General features: G+C 33.3%; 5 protein-coding genes and 2 long non-coding RNA genes across 16 annotated transcripts; 3 read left to right on the forward strand and 4 right to left on the reverse strand.

The window, feature by feature from the left end:
- The first annotated feature begins 57 nt into the window (after window positions 1-57).
- Window positions 58-3,972, forward strand: LOC126924561 (uncharacterized protein MAL8P1.12-like). Of its 6 annotated transcripts, XM_050739209.1 has the most exons (7): window positions 693-843; window positions 932-2,575; window positions 2,651-2,910; window positions 2,998-3,111; window positions 3,191-3,341; window positions 3,430-3,607; window positions 3,686-3,972. In XM_050739209.1, exons 2-7 carry the CDS (start codon window positions 958-960, stop codon window positions 3,708-3,710), a joined length of 2,346 nt encoding a protein of 781 aa, XP_050595166.1. In that variant the 5' UTR covers window positions 693-843; window positions 932-957; the 3' UTR covers window positions 3,711-3,972. The 6 variants fall into 6 exon arrangements, with proteins under 6 accessions (XP_050595164.1, XP_050595161.1, XP_050595166.1 ...); XM_050739207.1 differs by lacking the exon at window positions 693-843 and adding an exon at window positions 58-232 and having other exon boundaries at window positions 932-2,910; XM_050739204.1 differs by lacking the exon at window positions 693-843 and adding an exon at window positions 423-686 and having other exon boundaries at window positions 932-2,910.
- LOC126924602 (60S ribosomal protein L26) lies at window positions 3,973-5,306 on the reverse strand. The gene is made up of 4 exons (XM_050739324.1): window positions 5,157-5,306; window positions 4,704-4,884; window positions 4,426-4,566; window positions 3,973-4,160 (listed from the first exon to the last, which is right to left on the reverse strand). Exons 2-4 carry the CDS (start codon window positions 4,869-4,871, stop codon window positions 4,023-4,025), a joined length of 447 nt encoding a protein of 148 aa, XP_050595281.1. The 5' UTR covers window positions 4,872-4,884; window positions 5,157-5,306; the 3' UTR covers window positions 3,973-4,022.
- Window positions 5,307-6,225: 919 nt separating this feature from the next.
- Window positions 6,226-11,353, forward strand: LOC126924589 (uncharacterized). Of its 2 annotated transcripts, XM_050739302.1 has the most exons (5): window positions 6,262-6,386; window positions 6,745-6,826; window positions 7,346-7,660; window positions 9,087-9,370; window positions 9,518-11,353. In XM_050739302.1, the coding sequence occupies exons 3-5, from the start codon at window positions 7,578-7,580 to the stop codon at window positions 10,108-10,110; spliced, it is 960 nt and encodes a 319-aa protein (XP_050595259.1). In that variant the 5' UTR covers window positions 6,262-6,386; window positions 6,745-6,826; window positions 7,346-7,577; the 3' UTR covers window positions 10,111-11,353. The 2 variants fall into 2 exon arrangements, with proteins under 2 accessions (XP_050595258.1, XP_050595259.1); XM_050739301.1 differs by lacking the exon at window positions 6,745-6,826 and having other exon boundaries at window positions 6,226-6,386.
- Window positions 7,402-9,091, reverse strand: LOC126924622 (uncharacterized). Its single transcript, XR_007713609.1, has 2 exons — window positions 8,275-9,091; window positions 7,402-7,848 (listed from the first exon to the last, which is right to left on the reverse strand). It is a non-coding gene; the product is annotated as an uncharacterized LOC126924622 (long non-coding RNA).
- LOC126924616 (uncharacterized) lies at window positions 10,954-13,969 on the reverse strand. 2 transcript variants are annotated; one of them, XR_007713602.1, is made up of 3 exons: window positions 13,824-13,969; window positions 13,587-13,709; window positions 10,954-13,293 (listed from the first exon to the last, which is right to left on the reverse strand). It is a non-coding gene; the product is annotated as an uncharacterized LOC126924616 (long non-coding RNA). The 2 variants fall into 2 exon arrangements; XR_007713603.1 differs by having other exon boundaries at window positions 13,587-13,756.
- Window positions 13,171-16,055, forward strand: LOC126924597 (pupal cuticle protein C1B-like). Of its 3 annotated transcripts, XR_007713592.1 has the most exons (5): window positions 13,171-13,313; window positions 13,837-14,200; window positions 15,127-15,418; window positions 15,751-15,819; window positions 15,899-16,055. XR_007713592.1 is itself a non-coding variant. In XM_050739315.1 (3 exons), the coding sequence occupies exons 1-3, from the start codon at window positions 13,305-13,307 to the stop codon at window positions 15,282-15,284; spliced, it is 531 nt and encodes a 176-aa protein (XP_050595272.1). In that variant the 5' UTR covers window positions 13,171-13,304; the 3' UTR covers window positions 15,285-15,476. The 3 variants fall into 3 exon arrangements, 1 of the variants encoding a protein (XP_050595272.1); XR_007713591.1 differs by having other exon boundaries at window positions 15,751-16,055; XM_050739315.1 differs by lacking the exons at window positions 15,751-15,819; window positions 15,899-16,055 and having other exon boundaries at window positions 15,127-15,476.
- Window positions 16,009-17,042, reverse strand: LOC126924606 (pupal cuticle protein C1B-like). The gene is made up of 2 exons (XM_050739327.1): window positions 16,879-17,042; window positions 16,009-16,516 (listed from the first exon to the last, which is right to left on the reverse strand). Exons 1-2 carry the CDS (start codon window positions 16,888-16,890, stop codon window positions 16,139-16,141), a joined length of 390 nt encoding a protein of 129 aa, XP_050595284.1. The 5' UTR covers window positions 16,891-17,042; the 3' UTR covers window positions 16,009-16,138.
- Window positions 17,043-17,138: the final 96 nt, after the last annotated feature.

The raw sequence follows: 17,138 nt of genomic DNA on the forward strand, positions 1-17,138 counted from the left end.
TCATCATGTGTGATCCATTCAATTTACATACTCATTCATGTATAAGTGAATGTATGTAATAGTAAAAAATTAACCGAGTATACGCGTACCAGACAAATTTCCAAATTCGATTTTCTCGAAAATGAAGCTTCAGAGGCTCAAAAAATTGTATTCTACATTCTCGACTTAATTTCGCATGTGGAATAACCTCTTATCGATTATCTACTTCTGTCTAGCCACGAATTAAGCAAATGTAGGTATACTTCGTAAATTTTTAAACTTGATTCGAAAAGAAATTTCTAACGCAATTTTACTTTTTATATTCGTTTTATTTTGAGCCATAGAATCTCCCTGGTTCCATTTGCATCATAAATTACGGAGTCACCTTGTATTTTTGAAAAACTTATATAAAATAAATTGTGATTGATGTCAGTTAAAAAATTTATTTCACTAAATTTTAGATGTTTTATGAAAGTTTATATTAATTTTAATAATTATATTCTAAATTTGTCTACCTTTTTATTTAATTTTACGTTTGACTAATGTATAAATGTATTTTTGATCACATTTACCGCAACAATTGAAAATGTATTTTAGGTATAGGTTTTGGAAGGCTAGAAAAGTGTTTTTAATCAAATATTATATGTAAAGGAATTGTATGAATTCATTTAAAAAAATGTTAAAAACGTAATATGGAGTTCTAAATTGTATGTATACATATGTATGTGTTACATGCGTATAAAGTTTCCTAACCTCTAAATTCGAATTCATTTCAATTCAATTTCATTGAGTTATACTCGCGTGCCAGCTTTATTTGTGAAGTGATACATTTTTTAGGCTACATTATTGTAAACTGTAATTCAAGTAATTATTTTTCTATACCTATTAATTTGAGATGTCGATTATTTTTAAATGTAATTAATATTTTATAAAAAATATTCTAATATTACAGATATTGAGTTAGTAAAAAGCTACACTATGGAATCTGATGAAATTACATGGAATATAGTACCAAATACAGTTGCAAACAGAATGATAGATTGCTCTTTGTTACATAAACTGGTACCATGTAGAAGATTACGTCGCAGAAATAAAGCTTTGAATGCTGCAATTAAACAGTATCAAAGCATAAAGACATATAGCCAATATATTAAAATGAAGACTTCAGTTCTTCGAAATGTGACAGATGACAGTGAAACAGATTGCAATGACACTTTCACTGAGGATGATTATAGTATTTTATACAAATCTAATGTATCTTTATCAAATTATATAAAAGAGACATTAGAAAAGAATAGAAGATATTCTTATGATATAGAATCTGTGACTAATGAAGATGATTTTATATCTAATGTAAAACCTAAAAAAACAGTCATAAAAAGACCTAAAAGTACGTCACCTATAAATTTAGGATGGCGAAAGGTTGTTAAGAGAAAATCTCAAACAGGTCTTTCTTTGAAAAAAAGGATACATGCAAATAAATTTACATGTGATAATGATGATACTAAAGAAGATTTTTCTGTAATGACCGATAATGTTCAAAGTAATATACAAAGTAAGATGAACACAGCTCATAAATATTTTGCAGATTGTATTAAAGAAAATGTTTTAAATTTAGAAAATCAAGTGTCAGTGAAAGATGAAATAAATACTGCTACTGTTGAAGATGTATGTGACACAGCTTCAGATTCAACTGAAATAACATGCAATGCAACTACAGTAAAAACAGTAACAAACAATAATGATAAATTAGAACAATCAGATCCTACAATGAATAATATCAATAAAGAATTTCAATCAGATAAAAATTATTGTTATAAAATGCTTGGAAGTCCTAACATAAGAACACAGAAAAGGTTGTCATTTTCATCATATAATGTTAATGAAATTTGGAATACTAATAGTGAAAATATGTCTGTGGATCGAAATTGTCCTAATCAGGTAGAAAAAGACCTAAATATTACAGAAACATTTATGAACATGCCCTCAGTTATTGGTAACACATACCAACCAAAAGACTCAGGTATCGATGAAGATACCGAGGAAGAAATTTTAGAACATGGAAAAAAGCATTATAAGAAATTTAAAAATAGGACTCAAAAAGAAGAAGAAGAAGATACATCAAATACTTCTTCCATAGTAAACTCTAAAAATAATTTAATAGACGATGATGATAACTTGAAATCTAATACTTCTAAAGATACAATATTACTTGCAAATGAAAATATAGATACAAATCAGGTAAAATGCAAACAAAAGATACAAACAGATAAATTGCAACCCAAAGTTACTCATACAGAAGTTATTAATAAAAAATATAAAATAATGTGCGATATATCTGTGCTTAATGAAAATATCGAATCAGAAGAATTAAGCATAAATGATTTTTCTGATGAAAAACCTGAGGTAAAGGAAATGAAGCTGATAATGGAAGACAGTACTTCTCCAATAACTGAAAAACGATATCAACAATTAAGGAGATTAAATTTAGTAGATAGTGACTCTAGTACCAGTGAGAATGATGATAGAAATTACGATGTTGAAAATATGAGAGACAAGCTATTCAAACGTTCCTCAGAATTTTCTGATGTATTAGGTAATGAAAATGACAACGTACATCCTAATCATGAAATTTCAATCCAACCTCATACAAAATTACAAAAAAATGAAGACTTTTCAGAACAGACTAACTATTGCTTGGATGATGAAGATAATATTTGGAAACAATGTTCAAACACCAATGAAGATTCATCTCCAGATACTAAATCATTTGCTAGTAATAAATCTGTTCAACATAAATCAGATTTAAACTGTGCAATAAGTAGTAATTTTGACAAAGAAAAGCATACGAAAGCATCAAGTGAAAAGGACTTAAAAATTGAAGATACGATGCAGTGTGAGAAAAAGGAATCAACATGTAGACCATACAATGTATAAATAAGAATTTTGTTTTTTCTATTTTCTCTTATATTACCTCTATATTTTGTTAATCTTTTCTTATCCTTTGTCCTCTTAAAGTTACAGGAATTTATAGAGAAGGAAAATTTATTGGTTGAAACAACAAAGCCTTCCTTTACACTCAGAGATGTAGAAGAAGATGATGAAGTCTTTATTATAGACATTCCATCTAAGGTATGATATATGTCATGATATAATTGCCCAATCCAATATGTAGTATATTATTGAAAAAATTATATTTTTTTGTATCTAGCTACTTGAAAATCAGTTACTGCAAAATAAAATAGCTCTCACAGAAAAAACATTGAAAGTTGGCAAACAAAAGTACAGAGTTGAATATAAAGATATAAATAATGTATCTTGCTTTTTTGGTACTAGAAAACGAAAAAAACCTTACAAAATAGGTATGTAATGAGTAAATTGATAAATACTTAAATTAATATTAATAAAAAAATATGCTTCTTTTATTAATTGGTTCTCTTCTCTTTTCAGTAAACATTAAACCAATAGCAAGAATCATAGTACGAGAAAAAGTTACAAAAAACTCACATGCAAAATTCTCAGATCAGTGTTCTAATCATAATATTGATTCTTCTGATGAAATCAAAGATGAGATGATCTCAAGAAAGAGACACTCCCAAACAGAGCAAGATCTATCAGTCAAAAAAAGGTGTTTAAATATTGACGAATAAAATATTTTATGTAAATAATGTACATGCAGGAAATTACGAGTTTCTGTAATTTTTAGATTGATTAAGGAATTTATATGTTGAAGTAATATTTTAGAAAGGACAGAATTTATGTTGTGATATGCAGTTTATAAAATGTATAAATATCGGACAATAGCAATACATGATTGTTTTTATACGTATAAACGTAACAAGAATTTTATAAATATGTGCACTTTTATTTTTTACCAAGCATTTACTTTTATACTTGTATTTTATGCTATAAATATAAGGTATTTAAATTCTAAAACACCTTTTAGTGTATGATTAAGAACATTAAATGAGTAAAAGGAATATTACACACAGATTCTAATATTAATGTTTTTATTTAACTTTATAAATGAAATTGACTTAAATTTATGAAGTTTCCATGGCTGCAGTTGAGTCTTCAGTATATTTTCCTTTATCCTTGCCTAATGCTGCAAGCCTACCTTTACTCCTCCTGTCAATAATCTTCTTACGATCCTTGTCCATCTTTAATTTTACAATCACTGTCTGTAAATCACAAAAGATTTAAATTAGAAAACAGTAAATATTTTTTAACCAGAAAAAAAGGTGAAGTTTTATAATATCAGTGCCAACTTTTCTGCAGTAAAAAAGCTAAACAAGTCAAATTCATAGACATAAAGGAGAACCCTTGTATATCAACGAAACCAACAAGCTTTGTGCTTTAATCTATGTGAATGGTTTAGTTCATCATTTATCAAAACTTAATAATACATATATACCAAAACACAATACAAAGAATAGCTGTACCTACCTTGGATGGGTCGATACCAACATATACATTAGCAGTGTTAGCTTTTTCACGTTGAATTCTTTCTATGTATATAACAAACTTTTTCCTGTATACTTGAACGACTTTTCCAACTTGTTGGCCTTTATAATGCCCACGAACAACCTTTAAACAATAAATAAACAAAAATGTTTAATGAATGAGATTTTATAAAATAATTACTTACTTATTCTTAATATGTTTTATCACATTTAATATAAACAGTTTTCAATCTTCAAACGATTTATAAAACATTATCCTACCTGAACTTCATCATCTTTACGAATTGGCATAGAACGAACGTTATATTTTTGCCGAAGTTCTTTGGAAAGAGGAGCTGACATAAGTCTCCTCCGAATGTGAGAAGGTGCCGTGAAATGCCTCTTTCGGTTTTTTCGACGTGAAGAAGAAACAAGTTTATTGAATTTCATTGTTGTTGGTTACCTGTGCATGCAAAATATAACTCTGTATTAATTATAATAAAGTACAATTATGATAGCTCGTAGTAAAATCATGTGGTATGTTGAATGTAAATAACAAACAGTTATAGGTTAGTTACTGTCACTATTTCAACTACAATTATTATACGTTTTCAAAACATAAAGATATTCATATTTATATATTAGAGAAAGAGTAACATGATTTTAATATAAAATTTCTGCCGAGATTATTTTTTTAAGTACGATTGAAATCGATTTTGATTTCAATGAACTTACCGACAACAGCCTATCTCAGTATCCCCAACCGGAAGAACGCTTCTTCGGCACGAAAGAAATACAAATTTATCTATATAATCTAGTGAAAATCTATCTCACTCCCAGCTCACACATAGTAACATTGTTGTAAATTCGTCTTAAAGTTTTAACATATTTATGGTTCTATAAGATATCAAATATTGTTGTGAACTGGTGTAGGCTTGTGGCTCCCTCTAGCGTGAATATCTTGTATGACAATAAGGTAAATTCTAGCACCGCGAATTTAACTGTACAGCAGCGTTGCTGAAGTAACGAACAAAAGTTATTTAACAAATTAATAAATTTGATCTATCAATAGATTAAATGTCAAAATTATTTATCAGTAACAATTATGATCACTCTCAAATTTTGTATCTATCTTTTATAGATATCTTTCGTTACCATGGAAAAGAATATTGCCAAGGCATAAATCGCTCGCTCTCTGATATTGTAAACTCCAATCAAAATAATGTTTATTAGCGTTAATTAATTTGTCCTATTGGATAACAAATTAATCGTAGATTGTCGTGTAAATCCGAGCAGATAAATAGGTCACTCTACGACGCAAAAGGAAAGAATCATTAGAATCGTTGAATCGTTAGGATTGTTGAGCTCAGTGTCTAAGTAAATTTCATTAAAAATCAAATCCTGTTAAAGCAGTCAATCTTTTAGAAATATTCAGTTTCAAATATAATTAGTTTTAAATATAAAATATGCAAGTTAATCTTTGTTGTTATGTATTTCTTCATTTAAACATTAAATTAGTTTTGGAATTGTTTGAAGTTATAATGCGAGCAAAGTGCTTCAGCACTCCACGGGCTTCAATCACGTTAAATTCCCCAAATCTTAAAAAGGCCACGCAATAATATATATATATGTAATAAATTAAATTTGATAATCAATACGATTATATAATAAAGAATCAATACGATTTTCCGTCAGTGTTTTCAATAACAACGTCAACGTTGTTTTTCTTCATTTTCCCTAGCTCCTTTTGTTAGCCTAGTTATTTTCCATTTGTCCACGAATAGGAATTTTTCATTAGATAAAGTTACTGGTACTTCGAGACAACAAAGCTTAATATATTATGAGTTTTTGTCAGCAAATGGTGGGTAGCTGTTCGCCAGTCACGTTGTACCGAAGCTCTGCAAAAATATTGCCGTTATGGGGTTATTAAATGTACAAAGACATCTAATATATCATAAAAATCGAGTAAGTAATCCACCAATATACATATTGCTGTTTTGTTGAGTGAAGCGTGTTTGTTTATACTCGTACTTCAATTTTGTGAGTGATATACTCCAATAAACAAGCATGAGAAACGTAATATAGCAGAAACTATAAAAATAATTATCTTTCTCATATTTATCAAATTATGTAAATTTTTGTCGGTATAAATTTTATTCTTTCTCTTTTTTTATTTCTTGGTATTATTTCGATTACTTTTTTGTGTTTACATTTTTTGCCATTGCTTTCGAAATACCCTGGTTATCTGTCCTAGCAGATAATACAAAACAAAATGATTATTTGCCTTTTATAAAGAAATACTTTAATATCGATGTCGTTATAGACGTTGTAACTTATAACAAAAATATACTCTTGAGGGGAACGGGGGAGGAAGAAAGAAAGAGACAGAGAAAGAATACAAAAACGTATGTATGTAGAATATACTACTAGTTAATTGCAAAAATAAATACAAGTCCAACAAAAGCAAAGATAAAAGAGTATATAAATAGGAAACCATTAGTGAACTGATATTTTTTACAAATATACCTTTAGAATAATCAAAGTTATGTTTAGAGGGATCGAATATTATAAATAATAAGTCATTTTATCTCCCTTCTCATTTCTAGAGAATCTGAAAGTATAAAATTGCGTAAAATGCACATACATAAGATAAAGAAATATGTAAAATATACAAAGTATATATAGTGCTTTTTATAATATTTAATACATAAAACAATTTTTTACTAAGATGCTATTTTTTGAATCATGTTCTTAAAAATATGAATTTGCAACAAAATGAGCGGTCTAATCATGAAATATAATGTGTTTTTTCTTCTTTCAATGCATTTAAGTAGCACATATCTACAATGGAAAAATGCTTAATAAAATCAAATTTAATCATCCATAATTAAACACGCCCATCCATCATTTTATTCATGTTCTAGGTCAGTAAAACAACGTGCAGATCAATCCTTTAGGAGAATTTGTTTTTTACTGAAAATTGTTAAAAGATTACAACTTTGAACTTTCGGATATCTTTTGAATCCTATGTTTCAAGGTGTAATCTATTAGAAGAAAAAAGGAAAAAGAAAGATATAGGCAAACTTAAACGGAACCAAATCTTATTTCTTATTGGATTCAATTCAAAAGAAAGGGAAAGTTTGGCGAATTATAAAAATGGGCTCCACGAAACAAGAAGATAGATTACTTGGCGTTGGAATATCTTTGCCACAGTGGATCAAAGGCCGAACCAACAATAGGTTCGTTTCTTTTCGAATCCTTTGTAGAATTGAAGTGTTGTAAGGTTGTCAAACTTCGACTTGTACTGAGTTGTAGGCTTGTGATGCCTTAACGTAGCATTGTTCCTTGGTGAATGTAGAAGAAATTTAAATCAATTGCAATAGTAAGAGGCAATTTTTTAGATTGCTGGCAGGGCATTTCTGTGAATCTGTAAATATTGAATACAAGTAGATTTAGTATTAACCCTCTTGATATGACCATCAAATATATTTGTTATGCAAAAATCGTACTGCCAAGGCGGCGATTGGATTTTATCTACTTTCACGTAAAACTAAGTCTATGATTTATGATTATAATGTGTATCTTGATGAACCTAATATTTGAAGAACAATGTAGCTATTCCTATAAGAATGCATATATATATATTTGACTGTTATCATGTGTCTTTCAGAATGTTCTTTCATCAGAAAACACATTATAACCATAGCCTAGTGTATAAAATAGAAAAACAATATCAATCTTGATTGAAAACAAATTTAGATCTTGCAAATATGCTTAGCTCTCAAATGATGTTACAAACAAGAAATTGTTACGTTGCAAAAAAATTAGTGCATGCCATAAACAAATTTCTTACTCAGAATAATTATTATTATTTTTTAATTAAAATCGTTTAAATTATTCTGTGCTGTGTTTTCAAAGTTAAGTCACTTTTACTAATCGTAATTGACAGAAATGATCCGGTCAGGTGAACTGATTTTTCCTTTTACTAAGTTTTATGGAAGAGTTGATCTCAAAATTAATCACTGAATATATCATAATCATTCACATAAAACAAGAGATTCGCATTGTTTAAGTCTTGGATGTTCAATTCATACATTTAATAAACGATAAGAAATATTTATACGTGAAATTTGGCTAACGCGTGATACAACACGAATAAGCAGTTAATCGCATGGGCATTGTGCCCGCTATTCTTAGACTCAAGACACTCTTCGCAAGAGTAGTACGACCTCGTATAGTTTACTGTGTGCAGTGCATAACGTTTGTTATACTCTTTTCTTATTCTCTCTTGTAGATCTATGTCGATTTACATTAAAACATCGGATTAAATAACGATTGTTTGTTCACGCATGTTATGAATAGTATCGAATTCAACAAAATACTTATGTCAGGCATTGAATTATTCGTTGAATTAGTTGACGGGTTAGCATTCTGAGAAACGCATCGCTATAGGAGTTAGAAATTTATAGACGAACTGTTGGTAGTAAAGAGAACAATATATCAATGGTAAGAAGATATCTAAAGCTGAAAGAATCTTCTAACAAAAGACCATCAGTCGAAGAGTCTTTATTTATCGAGTAGCATACCCTTGTTTGCTTCATTAACCTTACTTTCTTTCTTTGCAACGAGTAATTACCAACTTCTCGTCCTTTCTCTTTTATGCAGATGTGATATCAACGACACCACGTTTAGTCCACCATCTCACGACGACAGCTTCTTTTACATACCATATCCGAAGACACAAAATCGATCATCGGTTTCGCAAGAATATCGGCCGATTGACGAAGTTTTTGGCAAACAAAATATTACTTCATCAACAAATAACGTGAAAGTACAGGATACGCAACAACAGTTTACTGAGGAGAAGAAAAAAAATCAGGAAATTGATTTCAGCAAGCATCCCTTACCTTGTCAACCATTTATACCATCAACTTCAACAGCGAACAAAGGTAATTTACAATTGACTGTTGCATGCGTTTTTTGTGCAGCTAGCAATTATACGAATTTTCTTTTAATTATTACGACTGAAACAACGATTAACAAGTAAAATCTCTTTCTTACTCTTTGTGATTCAATGTTTCTGATTTTGCTCCCAGAAAACGGAATTAAATCAAGTCCGAAGGAATTACTGACCAATAATACGAAGATCACAAAATCACAGGGAGTAGATGATGGATTTCACGGCAAGCCAGCACTTTGTGGAAAGTCAATTGTTCTTGTAGCTAATCAGATGATGTCTAACAAATTTCACGAGACTATTTCGGCCGAGCAGGCCGCCAGTCAACCCAGAAGAGGAAGCAAATCTTTACCAGCCACTCCAGTCGCTTCGCCATCAGGCAGTCCAAGCGGTTCGCCTAAGGCTCGTCGTCGTGTTTCTTCGAATCGATACTTTGCAGGAGCATCCCTTCTTGATCGCGAGAAATATCAGGGAAGTTGGATCTTGGCAAGCATCTTCGGACAATCTAGAGAATTCGTTACTGGCAAGATCGAAGAAGAGGACGAAGCAAACAGCGAAGCCGCAACTGCTCCACTTAGACCGCTTGCTCGGAAGAAATCCATTTCGTCGCAAAATCTTACATATGTAGGAAGCGATGAGAAATCAGGAAAATCAGCCGCTTACCCAAACGCATTTCGAGCAAAATCATCGCAATTAAGAGAAATGAATTTCTGGTCCCCAACATCGATGTAAACCAATGTAGTAAATTGTTATTCGTTTACATCTTAAACTTAGTTAATTAATAGTGATTGATTCAGAAAGGATTTTTTTTTGAAGGAAAGCAAGATAGAAATATATACATATTATTGTCACTTTCTGAGTTTTTTAAAATCAACAAATGAACGCATTGATAAAACGAAAAATACACAAAGAAGGGCAGCTTCTTGCTCGTTATTTTTCATATATTCTTAACAATGTGCTTATTATAGTTAGTGCAATTAATATTTAATAACGTATTTATGCTTATTCTTTCTTTTTTCTATTTCTTTGGCTTTTAATTAATACTATTAAACAAAGATGTTCTTTCTTTAATAGTCTTTCTTTAATAGTGGAATCCTATCATAATGATGATGACATAGGTCAGGAATACAAAAGGAAATATTTGTGTATCGAAAACTATGGTTTTCTTATAAAGCCTCGAGGAGCGAGGGAGGTACTTATATTCTGTGAAAACGAAACAATTATTTTTAGATGATCCATCGCTTGACAAACTTAACTAATCACCGAAGACATTTCATTTTTAATTTTTGGAGAAGAAAGAAAAGTGAAGTAGGGAAAATGTTATGTCATATGTATACGTTTATATATTATTTTTTATATTTATAGAATAGAAGTGATCTTGGAAAAAATAAAATTACTTGAATGTTGACCATTGTTCGAAAAGCCTGTGTTAAAAAAAATATAGATAAAGTGAAATATGTAAAAATATATACAAATTACAATGCGCGAAGTCTGTGGATGTTTTGAAAACAATGATTATCGTGTAGTATCGAGTGAATAGTTTATCGATAGTAATATAATATTTTTCGATCCCGATAACATAATTGTTAAGAAACATACTGAAACACTGAAATGGAGATGCTTTTGTTACGCATTCGAAAACACGAGGTCTATTCGAATATGAAAATTATAGTATCAATTAACTTGTTACGATAATGTAAAAAATAGTGGAATTATTAATTAATGATCTCGGTATATTATTCCCGACATTCCTACAGCTTGAGATGGAGAATTGTTAGGTAACTCTATTCATATGTACGATCTATGTAATCGATATGACAATCGGAGACACTATTGGTGTTAATGATATATCACGGGAATCACCTCATATGTTGTTGCAGTACAATCAGCCAACAAATCGTTAGTATGTGTTATTAACAAGAATATGTTCTACTGTATTTTACAGAGAAATAATAAATAAATAAAACCTATTGTATCGATGATGTTTTCACTTCGACGCGGTCGAATCTGTTAAAACCAGTTTATTCAAAATACTTTCTCTAATTAAATATGCTTTTATGTAGGTATTATTATCCTTATATTTCACGGTATAAGATATAATTTATAACTATTTATCAGAGTTACAAAACAGTACAACGATATCGTTATTCTTTTTATTAGAAATTGTGACTATCACGTTGAACGCGGGAGATACATATAAATCATTAATGGCTAAAAATTTAGAAAACGAACAAGTCATTTTGCTACGTCATCTTACCAAATTATAATACACTCCTTCGCCTCCGGCGTGCTTATGAAATCTCGAAGTTCTTGGCCGTGCTTGTTCTGTTACAATTTGCCAATGTCAATTGCGTAACAACTGCAACCGGCAGTGGTCGTCTGATCGCGTTCCCTCTCACTTTGTACTTGTTTATTCTTTCCGTCGCGTCGCCTTCTACCCCTTCTACTCTCCACGCCCTCGTTTCCCATTTTTGTTATTTTTGATCTTGCGAAGCTACTTACATTCACGTTTTCGCAGAATTTTTTTCCAAATTACTTGGAACCAAATATGACTTTATTAACGGATTCAAGATAAGGTAACTTAATTGAAATAGACAAAATACTCACATCTTTATACACGCAACAGGATATGTTAGAACGAAATAATTGATTCTTGAATCTTATTCATTGTAGCATCAGTTCTTTCTAGTATACATTGAAATGGACACAGGTGTTACAAAAAGTATTGACACATTATTTCCCAATGAAGTGCCTCTGGCAGGGTTTTTCGTTTCATTTTTTATAGTATAAAATTTTTGTAATCATACAAAAGTGCACATGTACTATTAAATAATACGAAATTAAAATTTGAAAAAGGAAACAAATAAAACTTTAATTTCCTACTCTATTTCGTAACAAAAAAGAATCCTTGACAAAATTAACGTTTAAGGGCGTGAAAGTAGACGATTCGTCCTTTGAAACGAGCTCAAGTAGAGTATTGTACGATTCTTATCGACAAAGTTACATTGGTTCAAATATCGACAAGTTTTCGATCAAAATTTAAAGATCTTTTAATTTTTTGGTGTAGTGTATACGTATATATTCGAGGATCGTAGCAGGATTGACTTGAACGTCTTTGAAATTTGGAAAGAACAACGAATGAATAGCATTAAAGTCAGTTTGAATTTTCTAACAGTGATATCGTATATGCGATCTTGAATGCAACCTAACCCCAATCGATAGATTGAGACACGAACCGCTAATCATCAGCCATAAAGATTACAACAATCTTTTCAATAGTTTGCTATTATCCATGTATATCCTACGCGATATTTGTCAAACGTACGATTCTTTATACGATGGCTAAGCTGTAATTCTATAGTATACCTGGATACCAGGGCATATCAGTTGCAATTTGAGATACATTCACATTGAGTAATTGCGCAGGGTATCTGTCTGCTTTTTACTTTTCAATCGGTGTATATTTACATATCGGTGTTTTGTTATAACACACATTTAACGACACAAGCTAACGAAATTATACGTATTCTCTAACGCGTTTAATTAGTATTTTTCATTCCACCTTCCCCATTTCTTTGTCTCGCTGGTGGTTTGGTTATCGATTTCGTTTCATGCTAGTCGAATAGCAAAAATCTTCTTTAGAAAGATCACAGTGCAATCTGCTACTTGAGTTTTACGATATCAAATTTTCTCTAGTCATATGTATGTGTTGCAATGCCGGTTCGTTGCAAACCTTCTATGCAATACGCTGGTCTTTGGTCGACGGACACTTGATACCAAGTTTTTGGTGAAAAAATGTTTCAAGTTAACTATCTGGACAGGATTACAAGAGGTTACGTATAAATAGGCTGACAAATCCACTAGATGCATTCAATTCGTTTGTCGTTTCCAATCGGTGAAGAAAGCAGCTCCTACCTATCATCATCATGTTTAGAGTAAGTAAAAGATTCATATACGCAGATATACGCGATGGTTCGCGAATTAATTGCCACAATTTTCGATCTGGTTCCGATAATTTAGCAAAAAATTTATCTAACAGAATTTACTGATACAATAAACTTTTCACAAAAGTGCGCTTCACAAATTCGTTTAAAGAAAAGTTTAAGTAGTATCATATGTTTTTTATAATCTTAAACTACAAGAAGTTTTCTTTATAAGAGACGGAACTGTCGAGACAAACGATATCTGGATACTTTTCAATCTCTTACCATACCAAGCAACGTTTCTAACGTTACGAAGAGTCGGAGAAAGCCCGCCGTTTAACTTCGAAACCGAATGAAAAAACAACGTTGTCATGACGGTGCACCGAAATGATTCATCGTCTTCTTTCCCTGTAGTTTTCGTTTAAGATACTTAACTTCGTTGTACCGTTTCGATTCTGGAACTTTCTTACATCTAAACAAAGTTTTAAGCAAAGCGACAAATCGGAGAAAGGGAAAATTAACCTTTGTTTTTCAGTTCTTGGTGATTTGTGGTTGCTTGCTGGCGGTTGGACAAGCTGGCGTGATCGGCGGTGGTTTGCTCGCAACCGCGCCCGCAGCGGTCGCGGTGCAGCCAGCGGCAGCAGCGGCTCTTCCTCTGTCCACTGCAGCAGCCCTCCCTCTGCCCACAGCCGCGCTCGCCGTACCAACTATCGCAACATCGACCTCTAACGTGATACGGGGTATCGGTAACTTAGGTGCCATATCGGCCTACGCGAAGAGCGTAGATACGCCGTTCAGTAGCGTCAGGAAAGCGGACGTGCGCGTTAACAATCCTGGAATCGTGACGGCGACCGCTGTGCCCGCCCCGGTAGTTGCGGTCGCAAATACCGCTCTTGCAGGTACCTGATTAATGGGTGCCAATTTACAATTAAATTGTAACTCTCTAACATTCACAACTTAGTTGAACCTAGCCTATACGTTAGATCGCTACATATATTACATACGTCGATGGTGCGTCACTGTACAGCGACGCTACCTTATACGTATCACACACGCGCACCTTTACACGATCTTTTCTAACCGCAATGTACTTAACGATTAGAATATAGTCGAATATCAGACGGCGGTCGACTCGACGATGTCGCGAGGAAATCGGGCGCTTGGCATTCGCTTGCCGGCACGCTTCCTTTATGCTTTAGAATCGATATTTTGTTAGTCCGCTTTTCTCGTGTTCATTTTCCTTTTTATCGTTTCAGTTGTTGCCATAATTCCTTACTTGTTTCGTACCTTTCATATCTTCTTTTTATTGTTTTCTTTCTTCTTCCCTAGTTTCCATTTCCTTTTTTATCTTTCGTTTTGTCTTATTACTTATACATATATCGACTTGAGTAACAAGTTCGTTCGTCTCTTACGAAGAACGTAGAATATTTTACGAAAGATAGTATATTTACGGAGAAATGGGACGAACGAATCATTGCTTGATCGGATACGTAGACTTTATAGGAATATAGCAACGTGTCTATGCACTCTTGTAAGAAACAAGCGAATGAACTTTATTTTATTACTCAACCCGATACGTACTATTAATATACTAAGCATACCACGCTTCGTCGTACGATATAGCGAAGTAATATCGTTGCGCGTGTATTGCGTGCGGTTAATTATTTAACGAATAGGCGTATAAGTAAAAGCTCGAGTTGAAAACGAACAGCGGCATACCATTGTTCGCTAACGAGGCGGACACTAAGTACGCCGATCGCTTGAACGATTCTTTCACTTTTGACTTTGATTCGATTATTACGATTGTTTCGTGCGATGATTTCAGCTCCAGTGGCTACAGCAGCTGTTGCCGCTCCTGCGCTTCTCACACCTGGACTGACCACCGCGATCGGAGCTGCACCCGCTCTCACCGCTGGTTTAACTCCTCTGGGGCTTAACGGGCTCGGAGCTTTGCAGGGATTAGGAGCCGTCAAGGTTCTTTAAGGTCCACACGCTCGAACCCCTACGAAGCGGCGGAGGACTCGACTAAAACCACGACCGATTATGAAACGCGTTCAAACATTCGTGTCGATGGCGAATCGTTTTTACTACCTAAACGATCAACTTTGTCACAGAATGTAATAATCGAATATTCAATAAATCAATCGTAACTCTATACGAAGCTCGGACACCAAATTCGTATTCTTGTTCGCTCGTTCTCATCGTTCCAATCGAGCGAGGAAGCTCATAACAGCAACGTTTCGCGTTGAATTTTATTGATTTCTGAAATCGTTCCGGTCAAGACTATCGAGTATTTTACGGTCAAGATGATATCAAAATGATATGATTATATTTAAATTAACTTCTATTTCCTAGAAATACATAGTGCGTTCATATGTATACATGTTGCATGAATTCTCAGATGTACTACTCTCTGTCTCGCTCGTTCTTTTTCAATATTTATTTTCAGGCCTAACGTATTTGCGAATCCAAGTCAGATAATAGCGATTACTTCGTGGGAATAGACCCGTGCCAAGTGGTAATCATATATCTGAACATCGTTGTATGATTGCAATAGATTCTTCGATTTACGTACTATGTGTATTCTCGTTTGATAGACGATATAGCGAACATCTAGCAAGATATAACAGGATCAACGCTAGCCGAGAATACCTAATAAATATGAAATTGACGGCGGAGAGGGGAGGAAAATACAAGGCGCAACTTGTTATGTTTCAATACATGTCGTATTTAATAAATAGAAAGTAAAAGAAACGTTTAGTACAAACATAGTGCGATGAAAGTTATTCCAGATGATTGTCAGAGCAACGGTCCAAGAAACTCAGAAGGAGAAACGATTACCAGGAGTAAGAGACACCGATGGGGCTGCTGTAGGCCATGTGCGAAACAGCCACCGCTGGAGAATAAGCGACGCCAAGGAGTGGGCTCACGGGTGCTGCCAAGGGTGCTGCCAAAGGTGCGTGGGCTGCGGCGTATGCCACTGGAGCAGTGTGAGCATAGATGGCCGGGTTGGTTACGCGAATGTCGGATCTGCTAGTGCTGGAGAATGGGGTGGCAACAGTCTTCGATTGGGTCGCAATTTGTGCGAGATTTCCCGAGCTGCGAAGGATATTGTCCGATGTCGACGTTAAAGCTGCAGGGGTCAGAGTATATTGTCCAGCTGGTGCCAAGATACCGGCGTTGCTCATGGCAAGAATGCAAGCGAGTACTACGATCTGAAAAAGAAAGGAACAAAATTAGCTCAACGATACCGTTACCGAAACAACTTCTTCCTCACAGCTATTATCTTTCTTTGTTTCAAGTATATTACACGTGTATTTTAGAAATTTCTGCGACTCCCAAATAATTCAATCCTGTGTTAGAACAAGATCAGAACGAAGAGGCAGGCAAAAGAGAACTTTAAGACCTGAGAATGCAAAGTTACAAAAATAATTAATTTTGTTTGTAAACTTGCAAATGGTTTCCACTCGTTTGAGTAGAGTCACATTTGGAATACACGTGAGATATATTTCAAGTATAGCGCACAGCCATATGATACAGTTTCGATGTTCGTAACAAATTATTCTGCATCGCTTACCTTCGAGAACATTGTGAGTCTGAAAGAGAACCTTGGTCGATTCGCTAACAATGTACGAAAACAAGTGCGTACTGATCCTTTGGTAGCCGAAATCTTATATAGTCCGGTTCGGTTAGGTGAATGAGTTACGCGAAATCAGGTGGGGTACAAGGGCGTGTTTCGAACGAGCACCGAAAAAGACTTTCGCCATAGGAACATGCGTAATCGTTTGTATACTTTTCTCTGCCACGCCCGAATCTCCTTTTTCTCTTTTTCGCTCT

This window comes from Bombus affinis, chromosome 14, assembly GCF_024516045.1.
Source record: "Bombus affinis isolate iyBomAffi1 chromosome 14, iyBomAffi1.2, whole genome shotgun sequence".
Lineage (NCBI taxonomy): Eukaryota > Metazoa > Arthropoda > Insecta > Hymenoptera > Apidae > Bombus > Bombus affinis.